The 19,835-nt window shown below is 41.5% G+C and overlaps 1 protein-coding gene across 5 annotated transcripts in view; it reads left to right on the top strand.

Annotated features, from left to right (window-relative positions):
• Window positions 1-19,835, top strand: part of LMBRD1 (LMBR1 domain containing 1) — a 216,375-nt gene that overhangs the window by 149,643 nt on the left and 46,897 nt on the right. For all 5 annotated transcript variants that reach the window (XM_005280088.5, XM_065587944.1, XM_042848855.2 and 2 more), the window contains exons 10-13: window positions 1,033-1,097; window positions 2,083-2,185; window positions 12,712-12,816; window positions 16,170-16,319. In XM_005280088.5, coding sequence (XP_005280145.1) covers window positions 1,033-1,097; window positions 2,083-2,185; window positions 12,712-12,816; window positions 16,170-16,319 — 423 coding nt within the window. The remainder of the gene's footprint in view (window positions 1-1,032; window positions 1,098-2,082; window positions 2,186-12,711; window positions 12,817-16,169; window positions 16,320-19,835) is intronic.

The raw sequence follows: 19,835 nt of genomic DNA, 5'->3' as shown, positions 1-19,835 counted from the left end.
GTCTCTCTGAGCTGCACAATATCGTTTTGAAAAATTAAATCCTATGTGGCTTTGAAACGCTAAACATAGCTTTTGAAATACTAAATCCTGCTTGGCTGAGGGGGGACTGGAAGTGTATTCATGTTGCCAGAAGCCTCTTTACTGAAGGAATGCAGAATGGATATTTGGGCCACATTACATTATTTCACTTCTTATTAAACTTATCTCCTGCAAATGAGGTTTTCAACTAGCAAGTCCTTTTTGGCAGTTGTTTATTTAAAAAAAAAAAAAAAGGTAATTTCTCTTCTAGTATTACTATTATTTCCTCCCAAGGTATGGCTTGCCTGTTTTGATTCTTTTCCAGTGGAGAGGACATGCAAAGACCAATTACTAGTGATTGCATTTTTCATAGATCTCTTCCATATGGATCCAACATAGCAAAGGAGGAAATTAAGTCTGTTTCAGTTTTCTGTGTAGGTACAGCCTAATCTCCATTTGGTACATAGTTAAACTTTTCTGTGCTTTTTACTATAGCAAGTATAAGGACACACATTTTTAATACTGAATGTTACATTTGTTCAATATAACCTTTCATGTGCACTTCTCTTACTCTTTTATGTTTCCATGACTATTGGATGGGAGAGCACTGTATCAACTTACAGCACACTACCAAAATTTAAAACATTTCACATTCAGTTCTATGAATAAGGTTTAAGTCATCCCCAGGCAAAAGCAATGAATTCCTTTTTGGCTTAGTTAACTCTGGGGCGGGAGGGAGATACTATTTTAAGTGGTTAAGTGAATACCCTTTACCTTTTTGAGCATTTCCTATCAAACTCTTCACTCATTCATAAGTCATTTAAAACATGTATGTGGAAAAAGTGGATGGAAATACTCACTAAATAAACAAAATAATCCTAGCTCAATTTGGTTAAAAGATTATAGCACATGAACAACCTTTGATCAATAAAATTGATCATAATGTTTTTGTGCTTTAAATAGCAACTTCAGAGAGCATTTCAGCTACATTATAATAATATATCTTTGTTTTAGATCATATGGGGAGTATTTTTCATCCTAGTGGCGCTGTTGTTCACCATTTCTCTCTTCCTGTCAAAGTAAGTATATTGCAGTGTCCATTTTGTAAATCAGTTACACAGATCATGTACTGTATGCCTTTATCTAAGCTAAAATCCATTAATATGCTCTATTAATCGTAAGAGTTGTCTGTTTTACTTTAGAAGTGTTCTGCAGTGGTGTACTTTTTTCTTGCCATATTCCTATAACTGACCATATTGCTATACTTTAACATTATACATCTAAACTAAATTTTGATAAAGCTGAAACAGATAAGTCAATAAAACATTGATTAAATAAATATTGGTCAGTTTATTTTTCTGCTTAACTATCCACTGATGCAGCAAAGAAATTAAGTATAGCTATAGACAAATGCAAATAAAGGGACTACTTATGTGGTACAAAATAAGCATGGGCTTATGTGCCTTCTGGATTAGGGAAACCGTGCTCAACACCTTGCGGGTTTTGAGCCCTCAATTTCCTTTCTGCGTATTGTTTAGGTCCTGGTCACTTGCATGCTTCGTGAAGCTTAAATTATTATAGTCAACTGGAAATCTAAGTAGTTTGATTTTTAAAAATTCTGTTACGTCACCTGTCCCCAAGTCCAGTCCCCCTATGGTGTTTTGGGGTTTTTTAGGTTTAAACCTCACTTTCCCTATTAAAAAATATTTCCCTCTTACCTGTTTATATGAAATAACCATACAGACAAACAGTAGAAACTAAGGGATACATTGTGCAAAGATACATGTGTGTAGTCTCATTGACTTAACGTGAATAACTTAACTTGCATGTTTGCAGGACCAGACCATAGCTGACAATACAGGGGGAGCTATGGCATTCACAAAGTAAAGAAACTTAGTTTTCTTTCAATTGTAACTTTTTTGGTGTTTGTAATGGTTTCTAAAAAATCTTAAACATAAGAGTGATTTTTAATCTGATATCCCTTTAATTGAAACTCGAATAAAAAACGTTTTATGGAGAGGAAAAAAGCCATAATAATTAACCAGTTTTCCCTAATTATTACAGCTTGGACAAAGCTCTACATTCAGCTGGCATCAATTCTGGATTTATAATTTTAGGAACTAATCTGACCAATCCATTGAATATGCTTTTACCTGTTCTACAAACTGTAAGTAAAACAATAATTGGCAATTATTTATTTATTTATTTATTTAATAAGCTTACTAATATGTGCTAAGATCTAGGAGACCATTGCAGATTAAAAGATCTTGTGAGTCTGCAAGTCAGCTAATAGATAACTCAAAAATGCAAAACAAACTTCATTTTTGACATGCTTTGTTTTAATTTAATATTGGTAGTATACTGGTAAATCTGTGGCAATGAATATTATAATAGTAAGTCTTAATAAAATACTTCACTACAGCAATCTCTTAAATATTTGCTGAGAAGTTAAATGAATTTTTTGGTCAACTGTTAGTTTTGCAGATTAGCACATTGAAACACCAAGGCCCTCTTGCATTGTATATGTTGTTGAAACATGGAATCATTCCTCAAGTGATTGTCCAGACCGATTCCACGCTTTGGGCTTATGGCCCCGCACATGTGATCAGATTCTTTTTGAAATAGCAGTGTCCATTGGGGCTGTGCCTGCACCCCGTGAACACTTGTGACCATTGTAGCTGAAGATATGGGGCGGGTTAGCCTCAGCAGTCTCTCAGTTCCTTCTTACTGTCCATGCATGCAAGACAGAACCCTGCAGTCTGTCTCTTAATCGTGCAAGAAATAAGTTAGAGCTATTGTTGTTTATAATTGTGAGACAAATATCAAATATCTGTTGGTTTGAAAAAAAATTCTTGTGAAAAGAGCATTGATGGGGTTTCTAAGGCCCCTTCCTTCCCACCAATCCCTCTGTGCACAAGCCTAAAATAGCCAGAGGGAAATCTCCATGATTCAAGATCTGTAAGTAATAGGAAGGAAATGTGTTAGATTATCTTTTGTTTTAGCTTGTGACTTGTTCCGGCCAAAGGGTTCAAGTACCTTTATACCCACTCACCTCTGGACTCGCTAGTTGTCTCTGCGGCCAATGAAAAAGACAAGCAGGGGCACACCAGCTCAACTCCCAATAATAAAAAGGCCAAAAGACTGGACCTTTTGGGGAGAAAAATTTGTTCCACTGCCAGCCTGCAGTTCTGGGTGGCGAACCATCAGTCCTTCTTGTGCAGATACAATTTTAATTTGTGGGATGCCCTCCATAAGTTCAAGGAATCCCTCCCGCAGGGTCTGGCCCAAGAAATTGGCACCCTGGTAGAGGAAGGCACCACGGTATCTAGGTGTTTCATCCAAATAGCATGGGATGCAGCAGAATTAGCAGCTAGGGTAGTTGCGTTGGCGGTGGTTATGAGGCGCAGCTCCTAGCTTCACACTGCCAACCTTTCCGAAGAGATACAGACCTCGATCCAGAACCTCCCATTCAATGGGAACGGTTGCTTCTCCGAACAGACGGATGTGAAGCTGTATGGGTTGAAGGACTCTTGGGCCACTCTCTGTTCACTAGGCATGCATATGCCACAGTCTGCATGGAAGCAGTTCTGGCCACCCCCACCGCCAAGGCCATGGCAGTCTTGATAGGGGTTTGCAAGGAGAAGGGATAAAGAAATGTTTTAGTTGTCACCGTCCTTCCTCCTCCTGCTCACCCCACAGCCCAGCCCGGCGAGGCATCCTGGGCTCCAGAAGCGCTCAGTTTGAAGGTGCGCTCAAGAGCGATGCCCCAGTCAATTTCCTGGATCCACCTTGTTGTTTCCTCGACCGTCTTTGTCTCTACCGTTTGGCCTGGTTGCAAGTCACTTCGGACCACTGCATGCTGGACATAGTATCTCGGGGCTATACTCTGCAATTTTTGGCCACCTCCCCTCTTCCCCATCCATCTTCAGGGATTCTTCTCATGTCAACTCCTCATTCAAGACGTCGAGAACCTCCTGCGCCTGAAGGCGGTGAAGGAGGTCCCTCGGGACATGAAAGGCAAGGGATTCTGTTCCCACTACTTCCTAATCCCGAAGGCAAAAGGGGGCCTCAGATGAGGAGTGCAGGCTACACACCCTGGATGTCAGGAGGGCGCTGGCCTTCTACATAGATAGAACAAAGCTGTTCAGTAAGTCAACATAGTTGTTCATTGTGGTGACAGACCGAATGAAAGGTCACCCAGTGTCTGCTCTGAGGATTTCATTCTGGCCTGCATCCACTACTCCTATGAGCTGGCAAACGTGCCTCCGCCGGTGATCGGCACACTCGACTAGGGCACAAGCATCGTCAGTGGCCTTCCTGGCACAGGTACCAATCTAAGAGATCTGTAGGGCCACTACCTGGTCATCTGTCCGTACGTTCGCATCTCATTATGCGTTTACCCAGCAAGCTCGAGACGATGCTTGCTTTGGCAGAGCAGTGCTGCAAACTGCAAGATGGTGAACTCCAAGCCCGCCTCTATTGATACTGCTTGTGAGTCACCTAGAATGGAATCGACATGAACAAGCACTCGAAGAATAAAAAACGGTTACCCACCTTTTTCGTAATTGTTCTTTAAGATGTGTTGCTAATGTCCATTCCATTACCTCCCCTCCTGCCCCTCTGCACACACGTAGAATGGAGTGGACATGAGCAACACATCTCGAACAACAATTATGAAAAAGGTGGGTAACCATTTTTTTATGGGGATGGGTCAGCCAGGGGCAAGTCCTCCCCAGCTGGGACTAGCTGAGCCCAGCGCAGGGTCATAGCCACCTGCCGGGGAGTCCTCAATCCCACCCTCCCGCTCCTGCCCTGCAGTGATTTACCTCTCCGCCGGCTGCTCTAGGCACCTGAAATGACACACCTGCACTACTGGGGAGTGGCGCATGACTGCTTTTGAGGCTTCCCTTTGCTTCCCCATCAGAAAGTCACTTTTCTGCAGGAGGAGGGAAGACATGAATTCTGTGCACGCACAGTGGTACAAAATTTCCCCAGGAGTAATTGGCTGTAGATCTAACCAGACCGGACTCATCAGAGCGCTTTGTGCCTCACCTGTAGAGGAAGACTTCACTTACTCAGCCTCCTCAGATGATCGCATCAGACCATCTTCACAAGAATCCGAACTGTCCCTTCCCTGGACAGACGGCGCAGGGAGAAATCCCTTACATGTGCTCATAAGTCAGTTGGATCAGTAAGAGATCTGCAGAGCTGGAATCCCCATATATGCCCTCTTTCCCATGGTCCTATTTGGGCCCCATGGTGGGGCAGTGGGGGACAATTCATGTTAGGAAACCAGCTGACTAGATCTCCAAGTCAAGGTCTTTGTTACCAAAGCATTTGCTGCAGCCAGCTTCATCACAAGTTTCAACTCTATATCTACTAGTAGAGGAGGAACAAGGAGTTAGTGGAGATGATCCAACAACCAGTGGCCGTCTCCCTGGACAGAGCAACCAATCCTAGACCTACAGCCTCTTCAGACAGCAAAGTGTTTTTTGGGACGTAATGAGATTAGCGAATACTCTGGACGCTCTTCTGGAGATATTCCAAATAAAGCTGCATAAACTACTGGACACTTGCTAACCTCTCGGTCAGGTAGAATGGCCCTACCAATTTTATGAAGGGCTTCAGGGAGCAGTTAAGGCAATATGGCACATTTTGCATCTATTCCCTGCAACCCTAAACAAGCCAACAGTATATACCAGGTGCCAGCTAAGGGGTTTGATTATTTCTTCCAGCACCTCACCTGGATCTCTGGGCATCCAAGCCACAATTGAGAGGTCAAATAGCAGACTAAATTTACACTAAGAGAAAAAGATCCAAAGAAGTTGGATCTTAATGGACAGTAAGTATACTCTGCAGCAAGCCTTCAACCCAGGGTTGCTAATTGTCCATCACATCCATTTCAAGGCATGGATGAGGCATTAATCTATCTCTAAAAGGTTCAAGAGCATACCTGTGTCCGCTGGAACTTTGTTCCAGCTCTGGAGCAGCAGCAACAAAGGCTGTCTCTACACTGCTTTCCAGTTTGAAGTAGGGGGTCTGAATAGCAGTGTGCACCCAAATGCTGCACTGTAACTCAACCATGTGGATGCTGTTAGGAATTTGAGTTTCTAGTTTTCATTAATGTCAACTTGTTTAAGGGAGAGTTCCAGTGGAGCAATTTGGCGAGCACTGTGATTCACAACCCCATAGTCCAAATTGTGCAGCAGTGTAAACAAGCCCAAAGACTTCAGTCTTAAATTGGATGCAGGCCTGAACAGCATTTTCAAGAAACCCTTCAGATCTGCTGAGAGAGCACCAGCGTTTCCATCAGTAGCCCTCAATGACCTCTTCAACAGCCCACAACAGGGACAGGCAACCAGAAAACAGTTTTGATGGGATCATCAGGAGCCTGGCTGGACCATCTATGGACCCATCCACTTTTCAGCTTGGCAACTGCCTATTTTATTTTGGAGAGATTGGACCGGGATTACCTTAGAAGAATGGGTCTTTGAAACTGTGAGCAAGGGGTTGTAGTTTCAAGTTTTAGACTGTTCCAATGCCCCCCCTCCCTCTTCAAGGACCCTTCTCATGAGACACTTCTACAGCAAGAAGTCAACTCCCTATTACAGCTGGAATCAATAGAGGAGGTACCTTAAGAATTGGAAGGGAAATGCTTCTATTCCCAATATTTGATCCCAAAGAAGAAAGGGGAATGGAGACCTGCAGCACCCCAGTGCCTTTGTTGGTTGCTTCAGGATGCCTCCATCCTCCCCTCCTTGGATCCTATGGACTGGTTTGCAAGATGCCTATTTTCATATCTTACACTTCCAACGCGCAAAGTTTGTGATTTGTGGGAGGGTCATCCCATTTCTAGTACAAAGTCCCACTGTTCTAGCTGTCTACTGCCCAGAGGGTATTTACCAATATTCTCACTGTGGTGGCAGCCCACATAAGGCTGCAGGAAATCCAGGTGTGTCCTTGCCTGGATGACTGGCTAATATTCCAGCTACCCCCCACTCCACCCCCACAGTAGGTCAAGGACTCAGGATTTCTTTGTCTCCCTAAGACTCAAGGTCAATAAGGACAAATCTATGCTGACCCAGCACACCATCAAATTCATAGGAGCAGTATTGGATACCAGGTTGGCGAAGACAGACCTACCTCAACAGAGATTCTAGATAATGACAGACATGGCAGCTCCACACTCCACCGGTTATGCAAGTGAGAACCAGCCTGAAACTTAAATCATGCAGCATGCCAGATTTCACGTTCATACACTGAAAAGGTATTTGTTCAAATAAAATAAAATCTTATTTGTTCAACAGACATGGTATGGATGAGATGGTCTCCTTCCCCAGAGAAATCCTGTCACCATTAAACAGGTGGGTACCTGAGATGAGATATGCTCAGGCATTCTGTTCACTGTATTAGTCCTGTGAAAAGCTCTGGTTACAAATGCCTCTCTTCAAAGTTGGGAAGCGTACCTAGATCACTTCAAGGTTCATGGGAAATTATCTGCTTCCAACACTACTTTTCACATCAGTGTCCTAAACCTCAGTTGTTTGACTGGCATGCAAAGCATACCCTCCTGTAGGGTCTCACTGTGCAAATGTTTACAGATAAATACCAGAGTGATTACATCAGTAGGCAAGGGGCGGCACGATCTTCCCCCTTCCCTTTTGCCACAAGAAGCTACATAGACTTAGACTATTCAGCATCATATCATCCTAATAGCTCTCCATCTTCTGGGTCTTTTGAACACTGTGGCTGACCAGCTCAACAGAGATTTCTCTGAGAATCATGAGGGGTTCCTCATGGCTTCAGTCCATCAAACAGTCTTCCACAGATGGGGTGTCTGTTGAATGATTTGTGTGCAATGTGCCACAACAACAAATGCTGGAGGTTCTCCTCCAGAGCAGGTGGGAGCTCAGGATTCCTCAGATGCTTTTCTCATCTCTCATTGTGTATGCTTTTCCATTGAGAGCCATGATCCCCCAGGGTCTCGAGAGAGCTCAGGAAAAAAGAGAATGTCAATTTGATAGCCTTTGCAGGACTGAACACTAGAACTGCCTGGCCTCCTCTGGGCTAAATTCTGAAGCCAATTACCTTGCCAATTCTACGTGATCTACTGCCTCAGAGCAACAGCCAGGTCTTCCATCTAGATCTGGAATCCCTGCCCATGAGAATCTGGATGCTGGCTGGTTGACATCTACTATCAAATTGTTTCATGACCGTCCTAAACACCTTTTTCCAGTGTAAGAAGCCTTACCCAAAAGACACCTACCAATGCAAATTGAAACAATTTTCTGTTCGATTTGAACGACAGCACTTTGGCATGCCGGAAATGATGATATCAGATATATTGGCATATTTGCCTTCATTGAAACGGTCAGAACTATCCCTAAGCTTGAGTTAAGCTCATCTGTAGAGTCCTGCGTGGATACAAACATTTGTATCTGCATCCGATCTGTGGACAATTTTTGAAGATATCCACAGATTTGCTGGGCTCTAACAGCTCCACGGGTCACTGTACAGCAGCAGTGATACAGGGCTGTGCCAAGCTCCCAATCCTCAACGGCCCCCTACTTCTCCCCAGAGACTTCCTGCTCTGCCCCCATCATACTTCCTTCCCCGCTCAAGGCAGAGAGGTTACAGTCGTGGGTCCTTGTAAGCAGCACCATCCTCCCAGTGTGGGGCTTGGACACCCCAACACAGCTGTGGCATGTCTAATGCATGCAGAACTGGCCATGACAGACAGTAGCAACAACTTACTCCTGGGGGAATTCTGCGCCACTGCGCAATGCAGAATTTTGCAGAAATTAACATTGTGCGCGCAGAATTTCCTTTCTCGCACAGAAATGGGCTGCAGTGTTGCTGACCACTATTAGAGATCACTGGACCCAGCAGAGTCCAGCTCACATATAGAAGATACTGCCGGGAGTAGGGCGGAGCTAGAGGGTGCTGGCAGCTTCAGTTCCCAGCATTTCCTGAGGGAAGGAGAGGGCGGCATGCAAGCCTGGGACCAAGCATCAGGCTGTTTCTCCCTCTGGATCCCTGGTGTCTGGGCTGGGGGGGGCATAGCTGGGCTGGGAGTGGAGAGGGGACAGGTGTCTGGGCTCTTGGGAGGAGCGACTGCAGGTATCTGGGCTGGGTGGGGGCCTGGGACTTGGCTCTGGGGAGAAGGGGGTATGGGTGTATTGGCTGGGGTGGGCACCCGCAGCTGGGCTATGCGGGAGAGGGCTTACAGGTGTCTGGCCCCCTGGCTGGGCTCTGGGGAGGGGAAGGGGGCAGAGAAACAAGAACTGGGTTGTCATAGGGGTTTCTTTAATTCTCAACTCCTGGGGGAATTTGTGTGTGTGTCTGGTCTGTATCGTTACAGACATACTTGAGGACAGGTATTTTGAAATAAATTACCAAAATAGTTAAAACTGGTGTGATTATGTAGTGTGTTAACAAATAAAATTTGTTAAAATTTTAAAATATTGTGTACAGAATTTTTAATTTTTTGGCACAGAATGCCCCCAGGAGTAAACTACTCTCTTCACAGTGCCTGCCATTGCTACCCGCTAGTTTAAAGTGCAACCACACCTCTTTCAGAATGGAGTTTGGCTCAATCACTTCTGGGAGTTGTAGTTTACCTCCTCCATCTGAGCAAGCTGGGGACTACAACTCCCAGAATGCCCAGCAGGCTATTGCCACATATCTCAGCCCGCTGCTGCATGATTCAAAGAGCTGAGCTGGAGTCTGAGGGCTGGGTGACAGCCGCTTCATTCGGGTGAGTGTGTGCCTTAGAGCCCTGTGTGGATACAAAATTTGTGCACTTGAGCTGCATCCATGGATTTGCAGGGCTCTATTCATCTGGCTGCAACCTCGGCAGATCGTTCCCTGGTGCGGGGTCACACTATGGTCCATCACCCCACCATGACAAGATTCCTTAAAGGACTGATCCATGCCTTTCTGCCAGTCAAACAAATCCCTTCTCCTGGGGCTTTCAAGGTGGTACTTGCTGGCTTAATAGGGCTTCTCTTGAAGTCCATGACTACCTGCCTCTTTTATCCCCTTTCCATAAAGACAACCTTCCTAAAGCCCATAAGATTAGCCAGGAGAATAGGGGAAATTCAGGTCCTTGGGACAAGGACTTCCTATACTATCATTCACAAGAACAAGGTCACCTTGAGGTTGCTTTCTAAGTTCCTGCCTAAGGTTGTTTCAGGCTTTCACATTAACCAGTCTGTTCATCTACCAGTCTTTTTTTCTTAAGCTTCATTCTTCACTGATCAAAGCAAAACTTCATACCTGGATGTGGTTATAGCTCTGTCCTTCTTTCTTCTTTCTTTTTAACCTAGACAGAACTACATCAATCAGAACCTCACCAAGACTGTGTTTCATTTCCAGAACAAATGAGGACAACTGATAGCCAGATATTGCAGAGGCTGTCTAAAGTGGGTTTCAGACTTTAAACATACCTGCTACATCTCAGGAAAAAAAAATCCACCCAGACCATCAGGTCCATTTCACTCCACTCAAGTGACCTCCACAGCTTCTTTGAATAATGTCGCTCTGCCTTGAGATTTGTAGAGCAGTGACATGGAGTTCAGTCTGTAACTTCAACACTCACTGTGCTTTGCTGCAGGCCTCAAGATCAGATGCAAGCTTTGGTAAAGCAGTCCTTCAGTTGATATTTCAGTAGGAAAGCCTCTTACAAGCCACTAAGGACGGGATACTGCTCGCTAGTAACCAAGAGTGGAATCTGTATGGTTCACTCACTTGAAGGAGAGAACGGTTATTTACTGTAATTGTGATTCTTCAAAATGTGTTGTCCACACGTATTCCATGACCCAGCTTCCATCCCTGCTATTTCTAATCCCTGAAACTGGGATTTTTTTATTTGTGAAGGGAAGAGAGGCATCTTGAGATAGCTTCATCCCTTTTACTCTCAGCTATGGTAGCTGGAAAGGTCTCACAGGGACAAAGGCATCGCTCCAACAGACATTATTTCAAAATAATCTGATCTCACGCATAGGGCATGTGCACAGCAGAAGTGGAAAACACACCTCAAAGAACCATTGTATTGTAGGGTAAGTAACCATTCTCTTTGATGAAAAAACAAAAAACCCCACAGTGTGTGGAAGTGTATATGTATAAAAAGTTAGAGTAGACTCTAGTGTTTGTGTGTGTGTTACAGATATCTCAAAAAAAAAATCCTTTACAAGTATTCAGTAGTAAACTGATTTATTGGTCTGATATATGGTATTCTTATTCTGGTAGCCTACCAAAAGGCAAGTTGTAATCGCCCACATAAAATTCAATGGAAAAAAATCTAACTATATGTATTGGTAAAAGCAAAGGGTTTTTAATCAGCGCTGTTGCCTCACTATTCTTTCTCAGTTTCTGCAATGTGCTGGCAACTATAAAGCTCTTGTGTGAGGGAAGAAAAACAGTGCCTGGGAGTCAACACAGCATGTGACTTTTGAATAACTTGTGGCTGCTGAACTCAGTGGTGATGGGATGAAAAAGATTATCCCACTTGGGGTGGTTGTGCCCTGGACTTCAACAGAGGCAAAGAAGATTGTCACTAGTGATTTGGGTTGCCTCTGTTCTGTATACCCAAACTAGGGCAACTTTAAAGGAAGCTAATTTCCAGAGTGTTGGGCATCAATCCACGCTCTGAAAACCAGGCCCAGAAGATTGTGGCTACCTAACCAAGGTGTATGTTGGGTTGGAGTACTTGAGGATCCATCCCCTCTAGAATGAAGATAAACATGCATCATATAAATACTTGTATGGAGTTATTTTACATTTTTAACAGTCACTTTTAGAGTCCATTATATTGTCTATTTTCTCCTTTTTTAAAAAAAAGACATAGGACTAAACATTGTGGGCAGACTTCTGCGAAAAGAGCACTTAAGTCACATAAGAGATCATAGTAATTAAGGCAATAGATAACCAGGATATAAACAAAGTGTTAACAGTAAGGAAACAAGGAAAAGGACAAATTTTGGAAATACTAAAGTGACAGGATAAACTGTACCAAGAGGATGACTGAAGAAAGAACTAAATAGTACATCAACATTAAGATGCTGGGGGCATGCCATGTTTTCCCTATGAATATTATTTATTAACTAGAATTAACCATCAGATCCCTACTAAGTAATGCTCACAACAGTACTTTCTTTAAAAATGTTATGTAAGTGACATACGTTTTTGTGTAGTTTTTTTAATAAAAGGTTTATATTAATTTTGACTTTACTCTACAAATGATATATGAATGTTATATCTCTTATATTAACTCATTTGAAAGAGGCCTCTTGCGCTATTCTAACTCTGGACTTTGCTGTCAATGGAACTAAATAGTCTAGCCCAACTTTTGAAATTTGAATGAAGCAATATCTAATTCAAATTGAGGTGAAGTTTGGAAAAAAATTCACAAAGCTATTCAATCTCTTTTCTAAATTGAACTGTTAATTGTTTCAGCTCTATTTGTAATTAACTGTCTTAAGTTTTAAATCGGGCAGTTTTCCTTCCCTTACCACCTCAAACACTATTACAATGAGAAGTTCTGATATATACAGCATCCCATTGAGCTAAGAAACCTGTTTTTAAAATTAGATGATCAGCCACTCCTGTAATTTGATTGGTGTTGAGTATTTGTTATGTTACTGTTTTCATTTCTTTTTTCAGTTTTTATATATTAATATTCTTCTCTTTTAGGTTTTTCCACTGGATTATATCCTCATTACAACAATTATTATGTATTTTATCTTCACTTCAATGGCAGGGATTCGAAACATGGGTATATGGTTCTTTTGGATAAGGGTAAATATTACTTATTTACTAAAATGTAACATTTATAAATTACTATATAAAAATATTTAAAATGTATGTAACAGATACAAAAGGACTTTGCAGAATTTTCTCTCTACCATGTTCTAAAAGCTAAAATGGTGTGAAGCAAGTATTCTTTTTAAACAATATTACAATCAATTGTTTTAGCAAGAGTTTTAAGGGCATCTACCATGTTTTGAAAAGCTAGATTGTATTTTGGCCTCATGGCCTAGTTAAAGGAAGGCAAGCGGTTTCAACTCGAGACAAAATTGCAGGTATTAAGCCAGCAGAGTCTGAGAGCTTTATGGAAGCAGCACGTTCAATGTATTGCCACCCTTAAGTGTTCAAATATCATGATTTATGTGTGAGGTGGAGTGTAGGGGTGTGGAAGACTGAACGTGTTTGGGTTTTTTGGTTTCTGGTTTTTGAGCCTTGAAGGTGGAAGTCACCTGCCCACAAAGTGTGAGCACATTTCAGGGTCAAAATTCAACCTTTAAATGTGCCTGCAACAATTGGTTGCTCAGAAGAAGACTCCCCTTACCGTTTCCTAACGTTGAGAGTGGAGGAGCTACCCGTCTATTCTCCTTCTCCCTTACCATTATCCTATCTGTTTTCCCTCCCCACATTGTCACTTGTCCACTCGGTCTCCTCCCCCAGGGTCTCCTGTCTCCAGTCCCAGATCTTCTCCTGAACTCCACATTCTCCCGTCTCCTCAGTTTCCTGTCCAAGTCGCTAACCTTGAAGTCCAGGGAGTCGCCATCTTTACTAAGGGCAGTCCCATTGCCACATGCAGCGCCTGTAGGCAACCATCTTGAATGAGGATAGTTTGGCATCAGCCCCACTGAAAATAAAATGAGGTGGTGACAGTCATTTGGAATAAGGAAAACTGCCAATTTTGAAGTTAGAGATCTTAGATCATAGGATATTTTGTAAAATATTGTTGATAGGGTTTGATCATTTGTCATCAGTGATCTCTAGAGGTCGAGCATGATCTTTCACAGCTTTTATTTTTCCTGGGTCCTTTGGTGAATGAGTTCCATCCTTGAGCCACAGGCTCGTTGGCAGACATTGCAGATGGTGTTGGAAGACAAAGTCGGCCCGCGATTGGTGTCTTTCCTTACTTTTCTGGTGTTTTTCTGTGACCAGGTCAAGGCGATTTTCCTCAAAAGTGGACGTTTCCTCTCTGACAAGTCTTGGCCAGCTACCCCTATCCTGGGCTGCTGTCTCCCAGTGTGTGGTGTCGATGCCATATCTCTTGATGTTTATCTTGAGGATGTCTTTTAAATGTTCCTTTTGGCCTCCCCGTTTCCTTCCTTCCTTCCTTTGGTGAGTTGGGCATACAGCAGTTGTTTTGGTAAGCGTTCATCAGGCATGCGCACACAGTGCCCACTCCACCTCAGCTGATCCTGGATAATCAGGGGATCAACATTGAAGATGTTGGCCTCTGTGAGGACACTGACATTGGTTTGACGATCCTCCCACTTTACATTGAGGATCTTCCGAAGAAAGTACTCGTGCTGGCGTTCCAGGTTTCTCATGTATTTTCAATAGGTCACCCAAGTCTCTCAGCCATAGAGGAGAGTTGGGATTACCATCATTTTATAAATTTAGAGTCTAATATCTGTTCCGATGTTGTGATTGTTGAACACCCGGCAAGACAGTTGGCCAAAGGCAAGGCTGGCACATTGAATTCTGTGCTGAATCTCGACGTCTGTCTGTCCTCTGCAAGAGATGGCTGCCAAGATAGGCAAAGTATTCTACATTTTCCAGTTCTTCTTTGTCGATGTAGATCTTCCTTGCTGGGTCTGATGATTGACCGGGGACTGGCTGGTGGAGAACTTTTGTTTTGCTGATGTTCAGAGTAGCCCTAGGCTTTTGTAAACTTCATAGAAGCAATTAAGGGGTGTTTGCTGCCATCAGGACTGATTTGACAACAGTAACATTGAGATTACAGCCCTTTTGGAACAGAAGAGAAAAGCTTTCTGCGACTGGCAAAACCAACCACTATCCAGTCGGAAGCAGAGCTCTTTCCATCAGCTCAAAGCTGAAGTTCGAAGGAGGATCTGAGAAATCAAAAACAAATGGTGGAAGGACAAAGCAAAAGAAATCCAAACATTCAATGACTGACATGATATGCAGAGGTTTTTTTGAGAGACCAAGACCCTGTACGGACCAAGCTCATGTGGCCTCTCACCTCTGAGATCTGAAGATGGTAGTACTCTTCTTAAAGATGATAAAGCCATCAAAGTTCTCTGGAAGGAACACTATCAAAAGCTTCTAAATCAAGAATCGACTGTGACTGACACCATCAACTCCATCTCTCGGCACCCAATCTGGGAATCTCTTACCAACCCATCAACACCTGAGGAGGTCTACAAAGCAATTAAACAATTGAAGAACAATAAAGCACCAGGTCCTGATGGCATACCAGTTGAAGTACTGAAAGTTGGGGGAGAAGCACTGGCTAACAAGCTTCACTTGCTGCTCCTCAAAATCTGGCGTATCAAAGAAATCCTTGCTGTCTTATATAATGCTAACATTATCCCCATTTTCAAAAAGGAAGACGAGGCCAGTTATGACAACTATCAAGGCATTGTCCTCCTCCTCCTCCATCATTGGGAAGATTCTTGCTAGAATCTGACTGAATCGCCTGCTCCCTCTTGCAGAGGAAGTACTTCCAGAGTCCCAGTGTGGCTTCAGACCATCACGAGGCACAAGCAACATGATTTTCGCAGCTAGGCAGATCCAGGAAAAGTGTCAAGAACAATACCAGTAGCTGTATATGGCCTTTATCAATATTACCAAAGCCTTTGACTCTGTCAACTGTGAGGCTCTGTTGAAAATCATGTCAAATTTGGCTGCCCAAGCAAATTTATCACTGTTCTAAGACTCATCTATGACCAGATGACTGCCTCCATCCTGCGCAGTGGCTCTACCTCTGTCATCTGAACTGGTGTAAAAGAATATCAGATTGACAGCAATCTCTTTAACTTTTCCCATCTCTGTGCTAGAACTAATGTAATATCGGCAACAATAACTGATCGCCAGTATCCAGATGATTGTGCTGTAGTTGCACACTCAAAGGAGGATCTGCAAACAGCCCTTAATTCCTTTTCTGAAGCTTGATCGTTTGTATGGTATATGTAGAGGCTTTTACATTTACAGCTATGCCTTGGGGGAGAGGTTTTTTGAATATATTTCTACTGTGTTTTAGGATGTAATTGGGAAAATAATATAAATATCTAGTTTAAAAGCAATGTCCTTTAATAGATATCAAGCTTGATAACCTAAAGAAACAATTATGATCTAATTTTGTACGTTTTCTGTTCTTTGTTTTTTTTTAGTTGTATAAGATTAGAAGAGGTAAAACTCGTCCTCAAGCACTCTTATTTCTCTGTATGATACTTCTGTTGATTGTTCTTCACACAAGTTATATGATCTACAGTCTTGCACCTCAGTATGTCATGTATGGAAGCCAAAAATACCTGGTTCAGGTGAGATTTTTCCTTTCATAAGGATATATATATAACTTACCTTGTTTTAAAAAAGTATTAGAATTGCATATATGGGGTGAGGCAAAGCACAGCCCTGCTATATACCTATTTTTGAAGGGATACATCCATAAGAATCTCCTAGAGTTATTGTGCCTCTGGATATTTTGGAGGAGTGCAGCCGGAGAAACTGTGTTGCATCCTTTTACAAAATGCAGCGTGTAGTTTCTGTGTAGAGCTGTAGAGGGACCTGGTCCTGCCCCCATCTAGAAGGAAATTACAGTTGTTGCTGCTAGCTTCCAGTACATCTTATGCTCCCTCAGCACAGGAACTGCTTTTTATTATTTTCATTATATTCTGATAATGGCCAAGCTCCCCAATCAGGAATAGGGTCCCATTGTGGAAGTTTCTGTATAAACTCATAGTAACAGACAGTGGCTGCCCCAGACAGCTTGCTAATCTAAAAACAAAAACACAAAAGTGGAAGGAATAATAAAATACAAGGTAGTCAGAGCAATGGGGGGGCATATGTTGTGATAATTCAGTTTAAAAAAAAAAGTTTTAAACCTTTGTCTATTTTTTTAAATTATTCCAAAACTTACTTTTATCCTGTAAATGTCCTACTTAACCTTAGCATTTTTCTACAGTATTTATAATTAACATTAAACTTTTCCATTAATTTTAACTACTGCTTCTTTTAACTCTTGCATCCCTGTATTTTGTTATCTTTAAGTTTTGCTGTTTCTGTTCCATACCCTACCTTTTTCTATTTTAAATCAGTTTTGATTCTTGCACTTCATATTTATTGTATTTATCTCTTTCTATTTTTAAGAAAAAAAGGTACGTAATCATCTGGAACTTCAATCTGAGTGACATATGCTGAAGGTCTCATTCTACCAGTACTAATATGTCCTTGGAGTTTCCAAAACTTAAATGTCAATTTCCTAATTCAAAACTATTGCATCCAACATGCATTAGACCTGATATTGACAGATATAGAGGAATTGATCTCTGAATTAAAAATCAGTAGTTGCTTAGGTGCATGTGATCATGACTCAGTTGCTCTGTTTACACATACCACATGTAAAGTCCAAACTAGTAATATGTACTTGGTGATTTAAAAGGGCCAATTTCACAAAGTTGAAAACAATTCTGAACCGAAGGAGCTGGGAGAAAGAATTTAAACACAAAAATGTAAACAGTTGGGAACTGTAAAAAAACATTTTGACTAGGTGCCCAAAAAGTCTGCCCCAAAATTGAGAGAAAACATTACACTGGTTAAGACAGCCTGGTTTAGGTGAAAGCAGCCATTAAACACAAAATGTATAACACAGGGGGAAATGGGGTAGGTGAGAGAAATAACTGTAAATTAGAAGTTGGGAATTGTCCAAAATCAATAAGGGAAGCAAATGGACACTTTGAGAAATCTATGGACTGCCAAGTTAAAGATGGTAAGGAATTTAAGTATATTAGGAGCAGATGGAATCCCAATACTAAATGGAAATGGTAGAATTGTCAATGCGAAAAAGCAGAAGTGTGCAGCAATCTCTTTAAAGTGTTTGGAGAAGACCCAAGTCGTTACTGATCATCATATGATATGAATATAATACTTTTCATTCTAACGCAAGAGGATGCTCAACAGCAGCTACTAAAGCTAGACATTTTAAAATCAGCAAATCCAGATAACTTGCATCAGAGAGTTTTAAAAGAGCTGGCTGAGGAGGTCTCTGACCCATAAATGTTTATTTTCAATAAGTCTTGGAAACCTGGAAATTTCAAAGGAGTGGAAGAATTCTACTGTTGTGCCAATATTTAAAAGTGTAAATGAGGTGACCTGAGTAATTATAGGCCTGCTAGCCTGATACTGAAACTCGACAAAATATTAGAATGTCTGATACGGGCCTCAGTTCAATGAAGAATTGAGAGTAATATAATTAATGTCAATCAACATGGGTTTATGGGAAATAAAACCTGTTAAACTAACTTGAGATATACATATATAATTTATTTTTTCATGAGATTACAAGTCTGGGTGATAAAAGTAATAGTACTGCACAACATTTTGATTAAGAAACTAAAATGATACAAATAAACATGGCACACATTAAATGTACTGAAAACTGATAAGTCTCAATGTAATTGTAAGCAGGGAATCAGTGAGAGTGCTTTTAGTCGGGTCCCACAGGGATTGGTTCTTGGTCCGATGCTATTTAACATTTTATCAATGACATGGAAGAAAAATAAAATCCATTAGAGTTTGCAGATGACACAAAAATAAGAGGAGTGGTTAATAATGAAAAGGGCAGTTCACTGATACTGAATAATCTAGATTGCTTGGTAAAATGGGTTCAAGCAAACACTATGCGTTTTTAATACAACCAAGTGTAAAGTCATATATCTAGGGGGGAAAATATAGGCCTTGCTTATAGGATTTTGACTTTTGTTCTCGGAAGCAGTGGCTCTAGAGATGATTTTGAGGTCATGGAGGATTATCAGCTGAACATGAGCTCCCAGACCAACCCTATAGCCAAAAGCATTGCATTGTCTTGGATATATAATCAGGAGAATCTCATGTAGGAGTAGAGGCTGTTTCCTTTGTATTAGACACTATTTGTAACAGCTGCTGGAATTCTGTGTCCAGTTCTGGTGTCCATAATTCAAAAAAGATGTTCCAAAATTGGAGAGTGTTCAGAGAAGAGTCACAAGAATGATTAAAGTATTGAAAAATGTACTTTGTAGTGAGACTCAAGGACCTCAATCTATCAAACACAAGTTTAAGGGGTGATTTGATCAGTACTTATGTGAGGAACAGAAATTTAATAATAGAGATACCTTTGTCTGCTAGATTGAAGTGATGACCATATCCAATGGCCAGAAGTTGAAGATAGACAAATTAAGAGTAGAAATAAGTCACAGATTTTTAACAGTGAGGATAATTAACTATTAGCAGTTTATCAAGGGTTATGGTAGATTTTCCATCACTGGAAATGTTTAGATCAAGATTGGATGTTTTTCTAAATGGGATGCACTAGTTCAATCACCGCTATTGATCTTGAAGTGGGAGTTAATGTAGGTAAGTCCTGTGGTCTGTGTTAGAGAAGGAGGTCAGACTAGATGATTACAGCTGTCCTTTCTGACCTTAAAATATACAGGTCTATGAATCTATGGATAGTTACCTAGGAAAATCATAATCAATGTTAAACTTAAAAAAAAATCCAAATATGTTATGGTATGGAATTGCTTATTTAGGGCACCCAAACAAGCTTAAGTATCATCATGCAACACCATACATTGTGTTTAATCAAGTGTGTAATTACAAGTAATAGAAAGTATTAAACTAATTTTAAACACACTAATTCTTTTCCAGATTTTCTCCTTCCTCCTCCCCCACATGGTATCATGATGGGAAAGGGATAGATGTTTGGGTGTCATAACAGAGTACTTTTGTATACCGTAACATGCTTAGATTTATTTAAAGTTTAACCTTAGCTTTGGATTACCTGCATGTACAATAAGATT

Source organism: Chrysemys picta, chromosome 3, assembly GCF_011386835.1.
Source record: "Chrysemys picta bellii isolate R12L10 chromosome 3, ASM1138683v2, whole genome shotgun sequence".
Lineage (NCBI taxonomy): Eukaryota > Metazoa > Chordata > Testudines > Emydidae > Chrysemys > Chrysemys picta.
The sequence above is the reverse complement of the archived record's forward strand: the minus strand, read 5'-3'. Positions and strand labels throughout refer to the sequence as shown.